Source organism: Haliaeetus leucocephalus, unplaced genomic scaffold (assembly GCF_000737465.1).
Source record: "Haliaeetus leucocephalus isolate CR32 unplaced genomic scaffold, Haliaeetus_leucocephalus-4.0 Scaffold741, whole genome shotgun sequence".
NCBI lineage: Eukaryota > Metazoa > Chordata > Aves > Accipitriformes > Accipitridae > Haliaeetus > Haliaeetus leucocephalus.
Window position 1 is genome coordinate 4,434,406 of NW_010973177.1, and position 19,247 is coordinate 4,453,652.

The following is a 19,247-nucleotide window of genomic DNA, read 5'->3' on the forward strand; positions in this document are numbered from 1 at the left end:
GCCTCATCCCCAGCCACCCTCGCCCACCGCAGTGCCCCCCACCCCGCTGCAACCTAAGCCGGCGAAGGATGGGGACCAGCGGGCACAAGGTGCCGGCAGCATCCCCCACCGCCACCCCTCTTCTCCATCCCCCCCTTCCCTCTTCAACCAGGCAGCAGAGCTGCCTGCTGGTAATTTTTTTTTTTTTAATTTGGGGTGGGGGGTGGGCAGAAAAAATGTTAAACAATGCGAAGAAAGGATCCATGATGAATCGCAGGTAGCGGCACAGAAGCAGCCCAGGGATGGGTTTCGCCCGCTGCTGCAATCTCCCGGCGGCTGGGAGCATTTCCCGGCTCCGGATGCCTGTGGGCTTTATTAGCGTGGCCGCCGTAGTAATGACTCCGCTAATAATTTCCTTATATCCTGATCGTTGGTGGGGGGGGCAGGAGGGAGGAGAGGTTTTGTGGTCAGGGTAGGACATGCCCAGGACAGGGACTGGGCGATGTGTGCATTTGGACCTGCCTGGGCCGGATTCTGCCTTGGCTTACAGCTGGGAAATACGGACGGAGGATGATGGGGTACCCCGGGAGATGAGGGCAGGGATCCAGGCCTGAAATATCAGTGGCACGATGCTGTGGCCCCATCCCTACGGTGGAAAAGCGCTTTCTCATCCCATCGGCAGCAACCGAAGTTGCCGGCGGTGCTTTGTGTTCGCCGGGTTTCGGCCAGGCTGGTGCCGGTGGTCGCCCAGGCGGGGTTAACGTGCGAGGGTCCGTTTTGTAATGACCCCCCCAAACCGGGCAGTTCCAGAAATCCTCCCAGCACATCTTTGGTTTTTGTCTGGGGGTTTTTTTGCATGGATTTCTTGCCTTTACTGATTTTTTTCCCTAAAAAATGGTTTCCCATACCTCGTGGCCCCGTTGTGCCTTCCGAGGGGGGGTGCTGAGCCGCGGGGGATGCCGCCCTGGGGACCAGCATGGATGGAGGGTTCAGTGGCTGTTTAGTGCTCGCCAAGGCTGGCGGTTGTGGGGTGCAGAGGGGCTCAGAGGGGTTTTAGGATGGTGGGAAGAGCCCTTTGTGGGATATTGCAGAGCGATGAGCAAGGGATGATCCCACCCATGGGTGCCCTCGGTGCTTTGGGGTGAAAACAGCACAAAAATGCACCTCGAAAGGTGCTTGTGCCTCCCAGGCTGGAGGAGACCACGGTGACCTCCTAGGCTGGATTTTTGCTGGCTTATCCCATTTCAAAAGGGTGGGGTTTTCCCCCCCAAATGTCTTGGAGGGTTTTGTGAGTGGGGGATAAACCAGATCCCTGCAGGGACCCTCACTTGCCTGGGTGTGGGAAGCCACCAGGTCCTCTGTATCACCAGGACAGCACAGCATGGGGGTCCCACAGCCCCAGAGGGGATCAGTGATAAGACCCAACGGCTGCGGTGAGGGGCTGGAGAAGTAACTATCCCTGCTGCAAGGCTGCATGGGCTGATCTAGCAGGACTGGGTCACCCTTTGCTTGGAAGAGGTGGCTCCCAGCACCCTGGCTCCAGCATCAGACACAGGGCCTAGAGACCCCTGGCACTGCAGGGGCTCATTGCATGGTGTGGTTGGGCAAGAAAGCACATGGGTCACCCCTCTGTGGCAAGCTCAGGGCACACAGAGAGAGATTTCCCACCTTCCTGACAGCTGTCCTCATCCCAAATGGTTATGAACCTTCCCAACGGTTGTGCACCTTCCCGAGGAGCAGGGGACCTTCCCAATGTTTACGGATCTTCCCAGGGGTTGCGTACCTTTCAAGAGTTATGCACCTTTCCAAGGGTTGTGGATCTTCCAAAGGGTTGTAAATCTTCCCAAGGGTTGTGGGTCTTCCCAAGGGTTGTGCACGTTCCCATGGGTTGTGCACCTTCTTGAGCATTGTGCATCCTCCCAAGGGTTGTGCATGAGTGGGAGGAACACGGGAGGGGAGGATGGTTGCAGAGAAAGGACCAGGAAGAAGGGCCAAGGAGGGACTTCTGGTGATCCATCATTCCTGTGTCACTAACCCCCCGCCATCTCTTCCAGTGCCTGGCCCCAGCCGATGCTGACATACCCCCGCCAGGAAGTGCCGGACCCCCCGCTTCCATCCCAGGCCTCTCATCCCGCCATGCCCCAGCGAAGCCACGACCCCACCGCCCGGGGCTCCCCAACCCATCCCACGTGCCACCGGTCCATCCACCCCGCGCCATGAGCGGGGCCGTGCGGTTCCCCTGCGTCGGGGCGCGTAGCTGAGGGATGGCCTCGCTGGACCTGCCCTACCGGTGTCCGCGGTGCGGGGAGCACAAGCGGTTCCGCAGCCTCTCCTCGCTGCGGGCGCACCTGGAGTACAACCACACTTATGAGACCCTCTACGTCCTCTCCAAGACCAACAGCATCTGCGATGCCGCCGTCTTCCCCCTGGCCGCCGACGGGGCTCTGCTGACGCCGGCCGCCCGGCGGGACTACTTTGAGAGCACCTCCTTCCAAGGCAAGGACCAGCGCTTCTCCTGCGACCTCGTCCCCGCCGAGGAGCTGGAGCCGGCCCCGTCCTCCTCCCCCTCTCCCCGCTATGTCCACGAGATCGAGATCCCGCTGACGGAGATCTTCACCCGGGGAAAAGCCGTGGCGCCGGCCCCCGTGCCGCCGGCCGCTATGGACGCTGCCTACGAGGAAGGCTTGGCCCGCCTGAAGATCCGCGCCTTTGAGAAGCTGGAAGTGGACAAGCGGCTGGAGAAGCTGACGGAGGAGGTGGAGCAGAAGATCGCCTCGCAGGTGGGCCGGCTCCAGGTGGAGCTGGACCGTAAGAGCTCGGAGCTGGAGAAGGCCAAGCAGGAGAGCCTGCGGCTCAGCCGGGAGAAGCAGGAGCTGGAGGACCGGGCATCCGAACTGTCCCGCCAGGTAGACGTCAGCGTGGAGATGCTGGCCTCCCTCAAGCAGGACCTGGTGCAGAAGGAGCAGGAACTCACCCGCAAGCAACAGTGAGTCCTTCGTCCCCTCTCCCAGTTGCAGGGTGGGGGGAAATCGGTCCCTGGTGGTGAGCCCTGAGGAGCCCAACACCATCACCAAACCCTCAGACCAAGTGCTAGGGCACAATCCCTTTGACAATCCCCATTAGAATCATCTCTCATCGGGTTTTTGCATCTTCTCCCACGTGGGCAGTGTCCACGTAGACCTGAGCCTCTCCCTGTCTGTGACCAAGCTGAGTCACATCATGCCATACCTTGTCCCAGAGCCACCAGTGCCCCCAGGACATGGCCAGCCTGGGGATGCGCATGGCCATCCTGCTGTCCTACCAAGGAGCATGGTGGTGGCCATGTTGCTGCAGCCCATATCTAGTACCAAATGGTGTCCTCCCAAAACCAGGGCTGGGTCATCCCATCTGGCTCCACAGCTGGATCATCTGGCTTTATACAATTCCATCGACCTGTCCCATGGTTATAAACATGAGAGGGGACACCTTGGCCATGCCTAATTTGGGGGTTTTCTCCCAGAAGGAGGGTAGGATAGCCCAAGCAGTATGACCTCCATTTGCTGTTAGGACCGTGGCACTGTTATCCTCATTTTCCTCCCATGTTCCCACTCAACACACCCTTCCCAGCCCAGTGCTACTCCTGAGTTTCCCTCCAGTAAAGCGTTGGGTCATTTTGCCCATTGATGTTGCTCAAGCAAACTAGACCTTGTTCCTCAGGAGTTTCTTAGCAAAGCTGGAGACCACCACGGGGTCCAGAAAGTCAGTGAGGAAAAGGTTAGTGGGGGATAGTCACGGTTGTGCTGGGCTGGGAGCACTGGTGGGATCCCTCAAGGACTTGTCTTGATCCCCACCATTGTCAGCATGTTCGTTAATGACTTTGACTCCAAAATAATGCCTGCAGCTCAGAAACAAGGTTCACAGGATTTGCTGGTGGTGGGGATGGTCCTGGGGTGAGGAATGGGGATGGTGCTGGGGCTGGATAAGGGCAACACCTCTGGGTTTGGATGCATGTGTATGGGACAGGCCATGGGGAGGTTGGGGGGCTGCCATCAGCTGCCTCGTGGGTGTTGTCCAGGGGCATCTTGGGGGGGGGGTGGCAGGATGAGGGCCACTAGAGTGGACAAGTCTGGAGCAGGGCCTGGAGACATGTAAGACAGGGTGGATGGAGGGTGACCAAGGGGTCAAATGCATCTTGTTCGGTCTGTGGTGGAGCCTGGACACCATTACCAGTAAGAACCTGGTTTTATGCCCCAAAACTACCTCCCGGACCTCCCTTTCCTTAGAGAAACCCTCCTGCTCCTTGACTGTCCTCATCAGTCCAAACTCCTCCAGCCAGAGTGACAAAATCACTTGCCAGGTTGCAGAGAGACCATGGAAAGAGCTGATGAAAAGAGATGGGTTTTTTCCTGGTTGTAGTGAAACCATCAGAAATCATTTTCATCAGCAAAGCCAGTTTCACCCTTCCCCAAGAACAACACATTGCCAGGGACATTTCCCAGCCCTGCCAGCTCCGAAACACCACGAGGCCGTCATCCCCATGGGAGGCTTTTTGCTCCTGGGCTCCGTTTGCTTTGCCGGGGGTGTTTTTTCCACACGGTCCATGGGAACGAGAGAGATGGAGATGATAACCACGAGCATCACCTTACATCTGCCATGCCAGAGCCCCATTTGCCTTCCAAATCTCTGGAGGCCCCTCGCTGGGAGCCTGCCCAAATCGTTACTGGGAAGCATCCAGGCTCACCTTGTAAATGACAGGTTGCGGGGCAATGAATTGGTTTAAACGGCAATTAATAACCAGCAACGAGAATTATGTCACTAAAGGGCTGTCCCCTCCTTTTCCTTCACTTTCCTGCATGTGCCTGTGTGTTATGCCGATGTTTTTGGGGAAGCGGATGAGGTCGGCAGGTGTGTGCGTGCCGGGCCCACGCGTGTGCGGGGTGGGATGGGGCCACCTCGGGTCACTGAGCTGCTGGCACGCTCCACCCTAGAGCTGGCCACATTTTGGGGATGACATCTCAGTGCCTCAGCAGGGTGAACCCTGCCCATCCCCAGGCATGAAGCTCCTGAGCGCCTGCTAATTAAGGTGTTAACGAGGGGAACCGGGGCCCTGCAACCACAGGGCTTGACGGGGTACGGGGCTGAGTGGGGTTTAAGGACTCCAAGCTGCCCTTAAGGTCTTTCCTTTAAGTCTGCCCTGAATGAGATGGTACAACTGCCATCTTCCTCCATCATCCCACCGCGCCATCATCATCCTCCGTCCGCTCCATCTAGCTCAGGGGCCTGACTCCAATCCTGGGAGCGATGTGCATCCCAGTGAAGGTGCTGGGGATGACATCCCCCCCAAAACAAGGTGGCCACATCCACCCTGCATGCCAGGAGCATCCCTTGGTCCCCGCTCTGCCCCGAACCATGCCCGGGAGCCGTCCGGGCTGGCACAGACCCAAATCAAGCTGATGATGGAATGGTCCGGATGCGCGCCGGCATCCTTGAACCCCCCCACCCCAGCTCACAGACAGGGATGGAGGTCCTTAACAGGGACGGGTGAGAAAGTATTGGGGTGTCACCCAACCGGTCCCTCCACGCAGGGAGGTGCTGCAGATCGACCAGTTCCTGAAGGAGACGGCCGCCCGCGAGGCCAACGCCAAGGTCCGCCTTCAGCACTTCATCGAGGAGCTGCTGGACCGGGCGGACCGGGCCGAGAAGCAGCTCCAGATCATCAGCAGCAGCTGCGGCACCACTCCAAATGGCAGCCTGGGACGCTGCGGCACGCCGGGGGCCAAGGCCGCCGGCCGACCGGTACCTCCGCGGGCACAGGCACGGGCACCCCAGCGGCTTCGGGCATGCACCCATGTGGCTTCTCTGATGGCTGTAAGGGGTTGAGCAGGGAGGTGTAGGGACCCCCATCTCGTTCCCGTGGGGAAATGGATAATCCCAGGAGGTGGGGGGGATCCCAAAAAGAAGTTGCTTCTCAGTGGGTCTGTTTTCCCGTGGCAAGCTGGGGCGATGCTGGAGATGCTCTTCTGCATCCCACTTGGGTATGGCCTCACCCCAAAACGCGGCTGGCGCTGGGTGGGTTATCGGGGTCGTCTCCCTCGGCTGCACCGCCCACATTTTGGGTTTCGCCACGTTGGCTCCTCTTGTCCCATCTCCCCGCAGAGAGACAGGCACCCGGGGCCGGGGGTGGCCGTGCACGGTCCTTACGGCGTGTCCAACCAGCGCTCCTCCTCCAGCACCGGGTGAGTCCCCCATTCCGTGCTGCCTGTTTGGGATTTTAATGGGATGGTCTTTTTTTGGCTGGCGGGAAGGGGACGTGCACCCCGGTGAGCACTGAGGTTGGGCATCCCTGTCCCCCCAGGGCCTCGAGCCGTGCGAAAGCCGTGTCGCAGAGCTCGGGCTGCTACGACAGTGACAGCGCAGAGCCATGTCCCACCGATGACACCGCCGACGGGCATCCCTACCCGGCGCGGGACGGCGCCCGGGGATCGGGGCTGCGCCGGCAAGCCATCCAAAACTGGCATCGCCGGCCCTACCGCAACAGCACCGAGGGCGAGGAGGGTGACGTCTCCGATGTGGGCTCCCGCACCACCGAGTCGGAGGCCGAAGGCTGGGAGCCAGAGGCACCCGGATCTGCCGCATCCCGACCCGCCGGCAGCTGCCGGCTGACGGGTGAGACCATGCCGGGTTCTTCTGGTGGGGTGGGAGGATTGGGAAGGCTGGAAGGTGGGGGGACGGGGATGGCTCCTCAGCCCCACGAGGAACATCCCTTCCCTGCCGCCCTCCCTGGCCACCAGTGGCAACCGGTGGCGGGTGTCCCACAGCCAGGACCGAGGGGGCCGGGGTCAAGGTGGGACGGCTGGAGAGGGGCAGCCCTGGCCACTCCAGCGAGGTGATCAGCCCCGAGATCCTCAAGATGCGGGCGGCTCTTTTCTGCATCTTCACCTACCTGGACACCAAGACCCTGCTGCGGGCGGCCGAGGTGTGCAAGGACTGGAAGTTCGTGGCCCGGCACCCGGCTGTGTGGACGCGGGTGCTGCTGGAGAACGCCAGGGTGTCCTCCAAGGTACCGGGGATGGGGACGGCACTGCCCGGGGCGAGACCTTTCTTCCAGAAAGGTGAAGCTGTGCAAGCGCGTTTCTTGTGTTGGTTGCTGTGCCATTGCGGTCATGGGAACATGGGTGCACGCAGCTGTGTGCTTGCACCAGCAGCTGGATGCGTTGCACGTTCACGCTTGTGGGCGTGAGCTCACACGTGCACACGTTTTCACGTGCTTTTGTGGTCACGCCCGTGATTCTGTTGCACGCGCTCTTGCGTGACCTCGTATGTGCATTTTCACATATTCACAGCATCTGTGTGTGCACGGATCCACCCAAAGGCAGCCAAGGATGGGTGGCGTGGGGCATGCTGAGGGTGTCCCCCTTGGTGACGGCCACCCCTGTCCCCCCCAGTTCCTGGCCATGCTGTCTCAGTGGTGCACCCAGATGCACTCCCTCACCCTCCAAAACCTCAAGCCGCGCCAGCGAGGGAAGAAGGAGAGCAAGGAGGACTACATGAAGAGCACGCGGTGAGTCCCCGCATCCTGGGCACCCTCCTCCCACAGCCAGAGCCGCTGGTCCTCAGGGATGACAATGCTCCATGAGCCCCAACGTCCTGTTTCCACTGACATCAGTTCATCACACACTGGCTGCTGCTGTGGGTTTTGGGCATCCTGGAGCCATGGATGCCCATGGAACATGTCACCCTCCTGGGGTGGCCCCGGGGTGGCCAGGGGGAGGGTGAGCGTGGGCACTTGTGCCTGACCCTGCCTCCATCTCCGGCAGGGGCTGCCTGGAAGCCGGGCTGGAGTCCCTGTTGAAGGCGACGGGCAGCAACCTGCTCATCCTCCGCATCTCACACTGCCCCAATGTGCTGACGGACCGCTCGCTTTGGCTGGCCAGCTGCTACTGCCGGGCTCTGCAGGCTGTCACGTACCGGTAAGGATGGCCACCGGCATCCCCCCTTGCCCACGGGGACCATGTGGTTCCCTGGCTGGGAGAAGGCTGGGAACATCCATGGAATGTGCTGGGACTCCTCTGATGCCCATCCCCATTCCCTGTCAGAACGCAGCCCACCTGGCCAGGTGTGAAGGACCCACCTTTCCATGTCCCCAGCCTAGCGGCAGCCCCAGTATCCAGTGTCCCCAGTGCAAGCTGTCCTTGCAACTCTCATCCTCTTCTGGCATGTTCCCATGCAGATGTTTCCATTCCAGCTCCATTCCCATCATCCTGTTGCCAATCTCACCGCAGCTGGAGGTGTGACCGGGGTCTTGGTATGGGGACACTGCTTTATGTTAGAGAAGGGTAAAGAAGAGGTGCACCAACACCAGGGCCCAGTGAGGTCCCACCTGACCATCACCCCCTGACGAAGGCTTCTAACGGGGAGAAGAGACCTCAGGGTCCCACTGTCCAGGGAGGGAGGAACAGCTCTGCCACGGGATTGCTAAGACCCAGCTTGGAGACCTTGCCCAAGATCAAGAACAGAAGGCCAATGATGGTGTAGGTCCTGGAGGAGGTCACAGGTCCTGGAGGAGATCACTGACTGCTCCTTGGCCTTGGCCACCTTCCAAAGAGGCTCTGCCTCCTGTGGAGACAGGATTTACCTTTCCTACACACTCAGGGAGGTTGATCCTTGCTCCACTGCATCCTGCAGGCAACCGCTTCAGCCTTGGTATCCAGTTCACCTGCAGCTGATGGGTGTCCTCATCCAGCCCAGGATGGAGAACCCTTCAGGTGGGAAAGCACACCCAGCTGGCTCACTTTGGCCCAAGTGAGCTCAGACACGGCTCTGATCTGGGGATCCCACACCATGAGGCAGCCCAGTGCTGCTGGGTTTAACCCAAAGACTCCTCCATCGGCCCTTCCAAGGGCGTTAGAGCAAGCCCAAGTACTCCTGGCATGTTGCTAACCTGTGACCCTGACTCATGCTCTAATTAACCTGCCACACTCGCAAGGGCCTCTTGGCAGGCTTCTTCAGTGGAGATGTGTGAAACACTCAAGATAACACTCATCACTTATTTTTAGGCTTGCCTGAAGTTTCAAAGTAGGTCATTTAGAGTTAGGAAGTGCAGCCTCGGTCTTCAGAAGGCAACCTGGTGTGGTGAAACAGCCAGGGGCCTGTGTTTGGGCTGGTGGTATCAGGATGACGCTCTCTGACATCTCTCCTCCATTGACTTGGTGCTGGGAGCCGACGGCATCAGCAAAAGCTCCTCTGAGCCAGTGGCACAAATGCCGGGTGGGTGGGCAGGCAGCATGGCCGCACCTGGTCGGTGCCATGACTCGTGGTAGACCTACACCTCCGCTGTGCTCCTGCGCAACTCCAGCAGCACCCCATGAAGTCTGTTTTGATACCTCCAAAACACCAAGGAAGAGCCCACAGCAAACCTCTGCAGCGACATTTGGCCAACAGCCGCCTACAGATGTGGTGGCACAACCGTGGAGCTGGTGCAGAGGCTGTGGAGCAACCACTGCACTTGGCTGGAAGTTAGCTCCCATCCGCTGAAACGTCCTTGCCACCTCCTGGCACCATCCAGACTGGCCACGTGGCAAGTAAAACCAACCCAATGGGATCTGCGGGGATGTTATATTTGCTCTGCAAGGGTACCCAGCCTGGCAGTCTCAATTCAATCACTTGCCACCTTTGCATCTGGAAGACTTTTGCCATCACCTTCAACCTCACCTTCAACCTCACCTTCAACCACCAACCACACCTTCAGCCTTTACCTTCAGCCTTACTTCATCTTCAATCTCACCTTCAGCTTCACCTTCTTCCATTTTTCTTGATGTTGCACATCTGTAGGCACAATTCCAGATAGAAATGCCTTCAGCCTTCCTGCACGGGTTGGTGTTGGGACTGTCTGGTTCATGGGCAGATCATGGGTTATAAATAATGACCAGATTTGTACCTCCAGGTGCAGCGAGATGTAGCAGCGTGGAGGCTGCAGACATGGCCCCCGGGACGGCATCACTGCCAGTGGGGGCCACCGTGTGTCCTCTGTGTTGTTCCAGGAGCTCTACGGACCCCGTGGGTCATGAAGTCATCTGGGCCCTTGGAGCGGGTTGCAGGGACATCATCTCCCTCCAGGTCGCACCTTTGCATCCATGGTAAGAGTCATGCTAGGAGGAGGCCAGGCTGAGTGTGAGGGGCACCGCTGGGCTGGAAAGAAATTGGGTGCCAGATCCATATTTTCTTGGGGGAATGGGGGTCCTCCTGGGATGAGCAGCAACCCTGGAGGCCAGTTTGGGGGACCAGGAGCTCAGCCCCATCCCTCTCTGTGAAGGCTGGGAGCTGTTGGGTGTAGGCACCTCCCTGCCAAGCTGGGAGTGTTTCCAGGGAGGCTGCTAACACCAGAGATGAAAGGAGAGCTGTGATGGGTCTGGTAGGCAATGGTGAAGATCAAACGCTTGTCTGAGATCCTCACTGCTCATATAACAGCAGCCCTGAAGGGTCTGGATGTTTTTAAAAGGGTGTCAAGTCGCTGCTTAGGGAGAGGATTGTAGTTGCTCTCGCTTTGGAAAAGCATTCTGGGGGCATGAAGATGCTGGCGGTTCCCCACCCTGCAGCATGAGTGCTCAGGAGTGCACAGAGCAGGTCACTTGCCCCCTCACCTCCGTGCCATGGGGCTGCCTCCTGGGCAGTTCTTCTTGTCCTGGGAGGTTTGTTGCAATGTCATGTCCCCTGTCAGCCTGGACTGAGGTGTACAGAGGGAGATGTCTCTTAGCAGGAGAAGCTGCATGTCAAGTCCCTGGTGGCTTGTTTCTTCCCTGGGGGAAACACCACATGGCATGTAGACTTCTCTACCTGAACTAGAGGTCCAGGCTCCTGCTACTGGTTCCATCATTGCAAGAAACAGAGTTCAGGGCCTGATTCAGATCTCCAGAGGGTTTGGGGCAGAGGGACTCCACTGAGTGCATGGACCTGTCCTGTCCCAGTTGCAACACAACCCAAGGTGGTTGCTCAGATGGAGACGTCTGCTCTGGAGACACCTCCTTCCAGTGTGGCAACCCCTGCTTTGGTGGGGTGGGAGAGGTCCCATCCCCAACACCACTCGAGGAAGCACTCGTGGTGGGGGACGAGCTTTTCTGCCAGCCCTCCCCAGCTCTTTCTTCTTCATCTCCCCAGCCAGCAGCCGACGCGTTTCAGCAACCGCTGCCTTCAGATGATCGGACGGTGCTGGCCGCACCTGCGGGCACTGGGCATCGGAGGGGCAGGCTGCGGCGTCCAGGGACTGGCGTCCTTAGGTAGGCAGCTCTCCTCTGATGGGACAAGAAGAAGGAGACCTTGCTGGAGGCAGGGTATACCCCTAGGAGATGTCCCATGGGGATCTCAATGGAGAAGCCCACCTCAAAGACCATGGGTGCACTCTGCCCCTCCTTTCTGCCACCCATCCCTCCTACCACCCTGTTCCCATCGGCTGTCCTCATCCCTTCCCCGTGGGGTGCTGATGGCGGGTGTTCTGCCCCTCCAGCCCGAAACTGCATGCGGCTTCAGGTCCTGGAGCTGGACCACGTGGCAGAGATCAACCAGGAGGTCGCGGCGGAGATGTGTCGAGAGGGGCTGAAGGGGCTGGAGATGCTAGTGCTGACCTCCACGCCAGTCACCCCCAAAGCCCTGCTGCACTTCAACAGTGAGTAGCAATGCTGGGGGAGTGCATAGCATCATCCATTGACCAAAAGGCCACTAGATATCCAGATCCATGAACCAGACCCTGCCTTCCAGCCCCACTCACAGGAACCCACTGCCAACACTGGAAGGTGCTGGGAGATCCATGGTAGAAGTTTTCTAAAAGGGGATCCAACAGGCCCCTGCCAAGGATGCGTTAAGAGCTGGTCTTGCCTTGGGCCACAGGAAGGATGGAGACATTCTCTCTGTGGTCCCCTCACTGTAATCGAGGCCTCAATATCCGTGGCACACCTGAGGTTCACCCTGGTGTATCTGAGTTTGGAGTCAAGCCATTTACTGAAGAATTTTGCCAGGATGGGAGCTCTAGGGGGAAAGAGATCTGCAGCCGGCAGGAGGGTCTGTTTGAGGTGCAGTTTCTGGTGGTCATGGCACTTGTGACTGTGGTTGGACTTGATAGGAACCCACCCCTCTGGGTGGAAGAGTAAGGATCTCCCAAGGAAGCGGTAGGACTGCTGATTTGGGATAGGACAATCAGGAACCATCTCATAGACCACCGTCCTCCCTACAGAGGTCTTGGTCACCAAAAGTGGGTCTCATCCACCTTCAGGGTGAGGTTTCTGATATGCACAAGGCCTTGAAGAGCACTGGGTGGGTTTTAGGGTCCATCCTGGCAGCGGGGAGGCTGTCTCCCCACCAGGTATGGCGAGGCCAGGCAGTATCTCTTCCCCCAGGTGTGTGTCGGAACCTGAAGTCCATCGTCGTGCAGGTGGGCATTGTGGACTACTTCAAAGAGCCCCACAGCCCTGAAGCCAAGAAGATGTTTGAAGAAATGGTGAACAAACTCCAGGTAAAGGATGCCATTCCCAGGTCACCCATGCGTCACCAGTCTTGTGTCCCCATGGGGTCTGAGGACAAATTCTTGCCCACCACTGAAGTTCCGCAGTAGAGAACATTATAGCTCAACGGGGACATCCTGAAGGCTCGCTGTCCTTTAGACACACATGCCCCAAAGGCTGAAACAAGATTTAACATACTGTGATTCCCTCCCATTGCTTTCACCAGGACTTCCTCTCTGTAGGTCTCTTCCCCGGGGACAGAAAAGGGCTATTGCCTCCTTTGCAGGGCCACTTACTTGCTGAACACTGCGAAGTGATTTAAAACCCACCCATGAAAGCAGAAATACGGTTAATTTTATTTAGGCTGAGTTGCAGACCTCGCTCAGTTTGTGATGCTCGGCAGGGCTTGCGCTATCCTTGATCTGTTCAGGGTCTCCAAGGCAGACAACTCCATCCGTGTCCAAGGGGAAAATAGGTGCCTTCATTTCACCTTGACTCATCCTGCAGCAGGTTGGGCTCCCATGGGGGTGTAAGGCAAAAAGCCCATGAGATGCAGAGCAGGACTTGGGGACGGAGGCCCACCAGTGCAGTCAGATGGGGTCAGATGGCTCATGCGATTCCTGCTCCGCTGCCAAGCCCCGGCATGGGAAAAACAGTGGGCAGCGAGACAGACCAACGTCCACCCCCAGGGTGGGGGTCACTTTCAGAGAAGAGCCATTTCGGAAGGGCTTTCCTTGCATGGCCGCCCACTGCCGTGCTTTGCAAATCCCAAGTGCCCCTGCATGTTGATGTCGTCTGCCCCAAACTACTACTGTCTTCTGGAAACAACATTTTTAACCAAGCAGAAACCAAATCCAGAGCTAGCTTCAAGGGCATGGGATTAAGAGGCATTGAGCCAGTCCTGCAAGGAAGCCAAATCCCCGTGGGATGCGGTGGTGGGGATGGGACCCAGGTGGACCCCTTCCCATGGTGGGGATTTGAGATGTCCTCTCCTCTCTCTTGCTCACCCTGTGGGGCTGCAAGACTGGCAGGTTGTGCACTGACTGTGCTCTCTGCTCCTCTTCCAGGCCCTGAGGAAGAGACCTGGCTTCTCCAAGATTTTACACATCAAAGTGGAAGGAGGCTGTTAGACCTTCAGGGAACCACAAAGCACATTCCCTCCTCTGCCCAGCGGAGCCAGAGGCCCCGTGAAACCAAACCTACCGTCTGCCGCTCATCCGTTGCCAGACCTGGAGCACGGAGATGCCGGCCCATGCACAAAAAACCCAAACTTTTGCAGGCCTTAGTGACTGGCGGCCGGCGCTCATCCCCGGGGCCAGCTCACGGGCGAGAAGGTGCTACTTAAGGAAATTTTTTGGCTGCCTAAAGAGGCAGGGCTACGCTCTTTCCCGGGAGGGAAGATGGCTTCGAAACACCCGTGGCTGCTCGCTGCCAAGGATCCTTGTTTGGGGAATGTCTTTTTCTTCAAACTCTCTTTCTGGGTTTTTTTTTTGCCTGTTTGATGGTGTGGGAGATGAGGATGGCTCAGCCTGTCCCTGTGGGCTCTTTGCAGAGCACTGGGCTCAGCGTCACTGCATCACGGCTGGACCATCCCCGTCCTCTCCATGGGCTGGTGAAGGTGGGGTGGGAAGGGGTCGTTCCTCCAGAGAAAATGGTGCCCAGCATTCCTGCAGGGTTTCCGCTCGTTTTGATTTCATTTGTTTAACAGAGGGGCACCCAAACCTGGGCAAATACTGCCCAGAAACCAGCAGCCACGACAGCACAAGCCCAGATGGCAGAGCTGCATCTCGGGGGCTGTAGGAGCCAGAGGACACCAGGAGAGATGGTCGCTCTTCCAGAGGTTTCCAGCCTCACCTCCTCTCCAGCAAAACCTTCCTGTCAAGGCAATAAACCATCTCCACAATCCTCGTCCACCAGGAAACACGGATCATACTTCTGTCCCCACCAACATCCACCACCTGCTCAGGCTTCCTCCGGAGCGAGTTGTCCCATGCGGAAAGAGGGACTGGCATGGGACGCCCACGTTTGCCATCTCATCACCTTCCTGAGCAGCCTGAAGGAGAAACCCTGGCCAAATTGTCCTGAAATCCAAAGCTGCTGGTGAAAGCACTAACCCAACGGCCCTGGTAGATCCCTTATCTATGGCCACAGCTGTTTTCTTAATTCTGCTTTTTTTCTTCTGGCTGTCTTCTGCCTGCAAGGACATCATCACCCCCAAAATACCCTTTTTTTTTTCCAAAGGAAAAGGCTTTTGAAAGGCATCCAGCAGGGTCAGGCATCTCCATTTTCCACCCTGGGGAGAAGGTGCCAGGAGGTGCCCACGCCATGGGGGACACCCGTCACAGCACTGCCAGCAGCAGGGACACACCGGCCTTAACCACAGCCCCCTGCCACCCCGAGCCCCAACCAGGCGTGCTTGGACCCAACACGCTGAGCTGAGAGGAGCCAACCGAGAAAAGCAGATTTTGGGGGGGTTTGTCCTCTTCTCTGGACCAACCTTGGAGGTTTCAGTGCCTGTTGGCCAGCATGGCTGCAAGGAGATGGTCCTTCCCAGGGTATCTTCCCTTCCTCCAGCCCTCCCAGGGTGATGGGCTGCCCTGGAGCATCCCCCCAGGAGGGAGAAGGCTGCAGACCCATCCCGGTACCACCTTCCTCATCTACGGCATGAGAGCTGCAGACCTCAGCCAGGCACTCCCAGCATGCCAACAACCCACGGGGACCCCGACAGAAAATCAAATCGATTCCAAACTACTGAAGCTGCTGGTGGGCTGGAGGCAGCTCCTGGGTCTCCAACCCCAGAAAGCACCTCAGGAGACCATTTCATCCACCCTTCATCCCATCTACGCTGTCACCTCTGAAACAGGGTAGGGTTTTTTTGGCCATAACCCCCCATCTGAAGCACCTCCGTTCCCCCACTGACTGCAGCTTTCCAGGAGAAGGCTGTTCCCTGTATGCACAAAATGTGGGAGCCCAAAAAAATGCCTGTGAGAAGCTACCACATCCCACCATGACCCCATGGGCAGCATTGGAAAAACTCCCCAGCACCGGGAAGGAGCTCCCCACCGTGCTTGCCGTGGGTTTACCTCCACCCCGGGGAGGCTGGGACACGCATAATCCAGGGGCAAGAGGAGCAAGGGATGCCCCGACCAGCAAAAAATACCACCCAGCAAAGCTACAACCCCCCGGGAACCACCCGGCGTCCATCCCACAAGCGTGGTCCCAGCGGAGATGTCACCATTCAAAACAACGCAGAGACTTGCAAAATTCCCTTAAAAAAAAAAACAAAGTAAGTATTTATTTCTATAAAGAAAAGAAGGAAAAAAAAAAAGATTTTAAAGGAAAATTATATACTCAGCATGTTTATACACTCTATGCTTAAAGACTATCGTGTTGGAGAGTTGTGTCCGAAGACTGAAGGTGGCTGCTCTGGGTTTGCTGCTAGCCCGTCTCCAGCCCCTTGCCCGGCTCCTCCGGGCCTTGGGGAAAGCGAGGACGGCGTGATGGAAAGCAAGGGGAGGTCTTGAGGACTTTTGGAGAAACCTTCTGTGCTCGCCAGCGAGGCCGGAGCGGCTGCCGGTGCTATCGGTGGCCGTGTCTGCTGGTGGCCGTGGGTGTGCTGCGTCCCTGTCCCCCCGCTGCCGCGAGGGTTTTGTAAGTCACGGCAGGACAACCTCACCCGAATTTGGTGCTTCGGTGTGTCGCCCAGACCAGATCAAACCATCCGCCTCCCCTTGGGGCGTTCCCAAAAAGTCCAACTTCTGGCTTAGCAGAGCCACGTTTTTACAAAAAAATCCTGCGATGACACAAGACCTTGAGCGGGTTCAAGGATTAGAAGATGGAAAGTGGGGTTTTTTTCCCATTTTGCCTGGGCTCGGATGCATCCCTTCCTCCTCCTCCTCCTCGGCTGGGGATGAAGGTGGCTGGCACAGTGAGACAGGTTTGGCGGTAATGAGAGCCCTGCGTCTCCCTGGCCCTCCTGGTGGCTCCTAATTGCCCAGGTTGTTAACAGCAACGAGCTCATTAACGGCTGCGTATTTCTTCCACTGAAATGTCATATTGATGGTTTCCCTGCTGCTTTTCCTCCCCATCCCACCGGCACGTGGCCCCGTTGGCTCCCCCACAAACCCCCATCCCTACGGGATGCTCGAGGAATGCTGCCCGTGGCCGTAGGATTCACCGCATCGGCCATGGGGTTTCAACCCCATTTCCTCTGGAAATGATGGAGATGCGCAGAAATACCAAATCCCCCTGGGAATGCCTTGAAATCATGCAGGGTATTTGGGTGCTGGTAGGGAAGGGACTGCCACAGCGTGAGCTCAACCCCATACTAGACCCTAGAGAAGCCCCAGAGGGGCTCCGCGATGACAATCCTCAGCAAAAGCCAGGGCACAGCCACCCGACCCGGGGCGAGCAGCTTTCCCTTGGGGTCACGGTGATGGCCAAATCTGGCAGGGGTTGGATGGACAGTGCTCCCGGTTGCTGCCAGACCTGGTTCCCACGGGACCAGTTTTGGGGACATTTATTCCTTTGCTAGCGAGTTTGCCCAAAGTTTTCCCATGCTCGCAGCATTCCTCTTCACTTGAATTTGGGTGCCAGTCAGGGATCTCAAGGGGAACACCACCAGCAAAGCCAGCTTGGGAGGCCAAATTTATCCCAAATCTGTGTTTTTCTATCTCCATGTGTTGGATTTTGCTCGTCATCCATCGCTCCGAGCTCCCAGGAGCTGGGGATGCTCCAGGGACCGGCTGCCTCCTCCTGCCTTCATCCCTGCACCCCCAGCTTGGGGGGGGGCCCAGGGGTGTAAGGTCTCGAGGAAAATGGGAACCCCCAGGTTGGCTCTGTCCAAGGAGGTTTTTAAACCTCTTTATCAAGCAAAGAAGGCAAGAAAAAAACATCCCACCTCTCGCCGTGTGTCACGGCCCCCGCTGCCACCCAAGGCACAGCCACGGCCGGGTCTCGGACAGTTTGTTTGGATCCTCCAAAAGACTCCGAACTGGTTAAAACAGAACAAAAAGAACATGAAAAGTGGTGATAAAGGCTCTTACAGCAGTTGAACATCATTTGCTCTCAGCTCTTGGAGGAGCCCACCCCAGGAGCTGGCGCATCACTTCAGCCTCTCATTTTGGGTTGAAAACTTGCAGGTTCGGGTGGAGCGAAAGCATTTGGGAATCGGTGCCAAATGACAAAATGCTTTAAAAAAAAAAAAACAAAAAAAAAACCGGAAAAAAACGGTAGCAGGGAGATTTTAGCAATCAGAGATAGTTTGTTGCGACCGAAGCATCGCAGGGTGTTGTTGCAAGGTGAGCGGTGGCGATGCACAACCTTCCTCCATCGGTGGGAGGCAAATGAATCCCCATGGCGGGCGAAAAGGTCCCTCCTGCCCTAAGAAAAAGCTGCTGCACATCCTTCCCTGGTGTGCAGCAGCAAGGAGAGGTGGGAAAACTGCCTGAAAACAGGAAAAATGGGATTTTCTGATCCAGCCTCAGGATGAAGTCCCATGGAGGGGAGGGGGAAGATGAGGCAAGCTGGGGCCGGGGACAAGCGAGTGCAATGGTGCGGGCGGGCAGGATGGCTTTTGGGAAGCGAGCGTGGTAACGCACATTTGCTTAGAGATAATCAGAGGACGCGCTCCCCGCGGGGAGAGAAATATAGATATATATATACAGGAATTGCAATCGTTTCCCTAAAGAACTTCATGGCGGCGTTTGCTCCGGCGCGAGCTCAGCCCCGGTGAGCGATTTCCGAGGGGCCTTGTACAGTGACCTCCCCCCTCCTGAAAGGTAGCGAGTTTGCCTCCTAAGTTATTTTTTTAAATCTATATAAATTTAGGTCTATTTTAGTCTTTCGCAGCGATGTGCGAGCGTCTGGAGAACCAAACGTCCCTTTTCCCCTCTCCAGCCCTGTGGTCCCTTGATGCTAAACCAGGTCCTCGATGCTAAATCTGCCAGAGGATGCTGCCCTGGTGGAGGGGGGAGCAGCAGGGATGGGGGTACAGCAAAGATTGGGGTGCAGCCGGAGATGGGGAGGGAGTGGGGTGGGGGGTCCGGGTGGTTTTGTTGGCAGCAGGGTCCAACGGCGGCCAGGGAGAGCGGGCAAGGCAGCGGCTGCTGCCCGTCGGCCATGGGAGACCGTGTTTTTAGCACTTTGGTTGGTACTATCACCTGTAGACGCACTTTGATGTTGTTGCTTTGAAACTTTGCCGAGTGTAAACAATGTGTATTTAAAGAATTACAAAAAAAAAAAAAAAAGTGTGTAAAGAGCTATTTTATGATTCAGTGTTGAATAAAGACTCTTGAGATTGAGGTGGGGTTTTCGCTCTCCCGGGGGCCACACCAAACAGAGGCCAGCGCTGGCCAGCTCCAGTACCAAACCAGTGGGACCAGTTGCTGTTTGGAGCTTTACTGGAAGCGTCCCTCCCCCTATCTCCCACCCCTTGAGGATACAAGGATTGTGGGGGCCGTGGTCTCCATTGATCCAGCCCCATGGGGCACAGGGACAAAGTGGGGCAGCGTGCGGGAAGCAGCTTCCCCCAGGTCTGGTGAGGGTGAGGCAGCCCTGGGCGCAGGGAGATGGGACCACGCTGCCATCAGGAAAACACCTTCCTCCGGCTCCTGGTCGCTGGAGGGGAAACACCCTCAGCCCCGAGGATCTGTGCCACACGGAGGGACACAGGATCAGCCCCCACTATTCCCGCTTTTACCTCTCCCAGGCTGCAGAGCTGCTGTGTTTTCTCTTCGGAGCGTTCGTCTTTAAATGCCACCGCTAAGAAACACCGAGAGGGTTTTATGCGAAAGCTGT

At 57.4% G+C, this 19,247-nt stretch overlaps 1 protein-coding gene across 1 annotated transcript; it reads left to right on the forward strand.

The window, feature by feature from the left end:
- The first annotated feature begins 2,243 nt into the window (after positions 1 to 2,243).
- Positions 2,244 to 13,579, forward strand: FBXO41 (F-box protein 41). The gene is made up of 12 exons (XM_010580790.1): positions 2,244 to 2,965; positions 5,544 to 5,754; positions 6,115 to 6,194; positions 6,314 to 6,624; positions 6,777 to 7,018; positions 7,404 to 7,519; positions 7,776 to 7,928; positions 9,999 to 10,094; positions 11,113 to 11,231; positions 11,459 to 11,617; positions 12,345 to 12,460; positions 13,517 to 13,579. The coding sequence occupies exons 1-12, from the start codon at positions 2,244 to 2,246 to the stop codon at positions 13,577 to 13,579; spliced, it is 2,388 nt and encodes a 795-aa protein (XP_010579092.1).
- The last annotated feature ends 5,668 nt before the right edge of the window (positions 13,580 to 19,247 follow it).

Excerpts from the sequence above, each read along its gene's own strand:
- FBXO41 (XM_010580790.1), top strand. The coding sequence starts at position 2,244 with ATGGCCTCGCTGGACCTGCCCTACCGGTGTCCGCGGTGCGGGGAGCAC. Across the intron at positions 6,195-6,313 it reads CGCTCCTCCTCCAGCACCGG|GGCCTCGAGCCGTGCGAAAG; the intron begins GTGAGTCCCCCA and ends CTGTCCCCCCAG. Across the intron at positions 11,618-12,344 it reads AGCCCTGCTGCACTTCAACA|GTGTGTGTCGGAACCTGAAG; the intron begins GTGAGTAGCAAT and ends CTCTTCCCCCAG.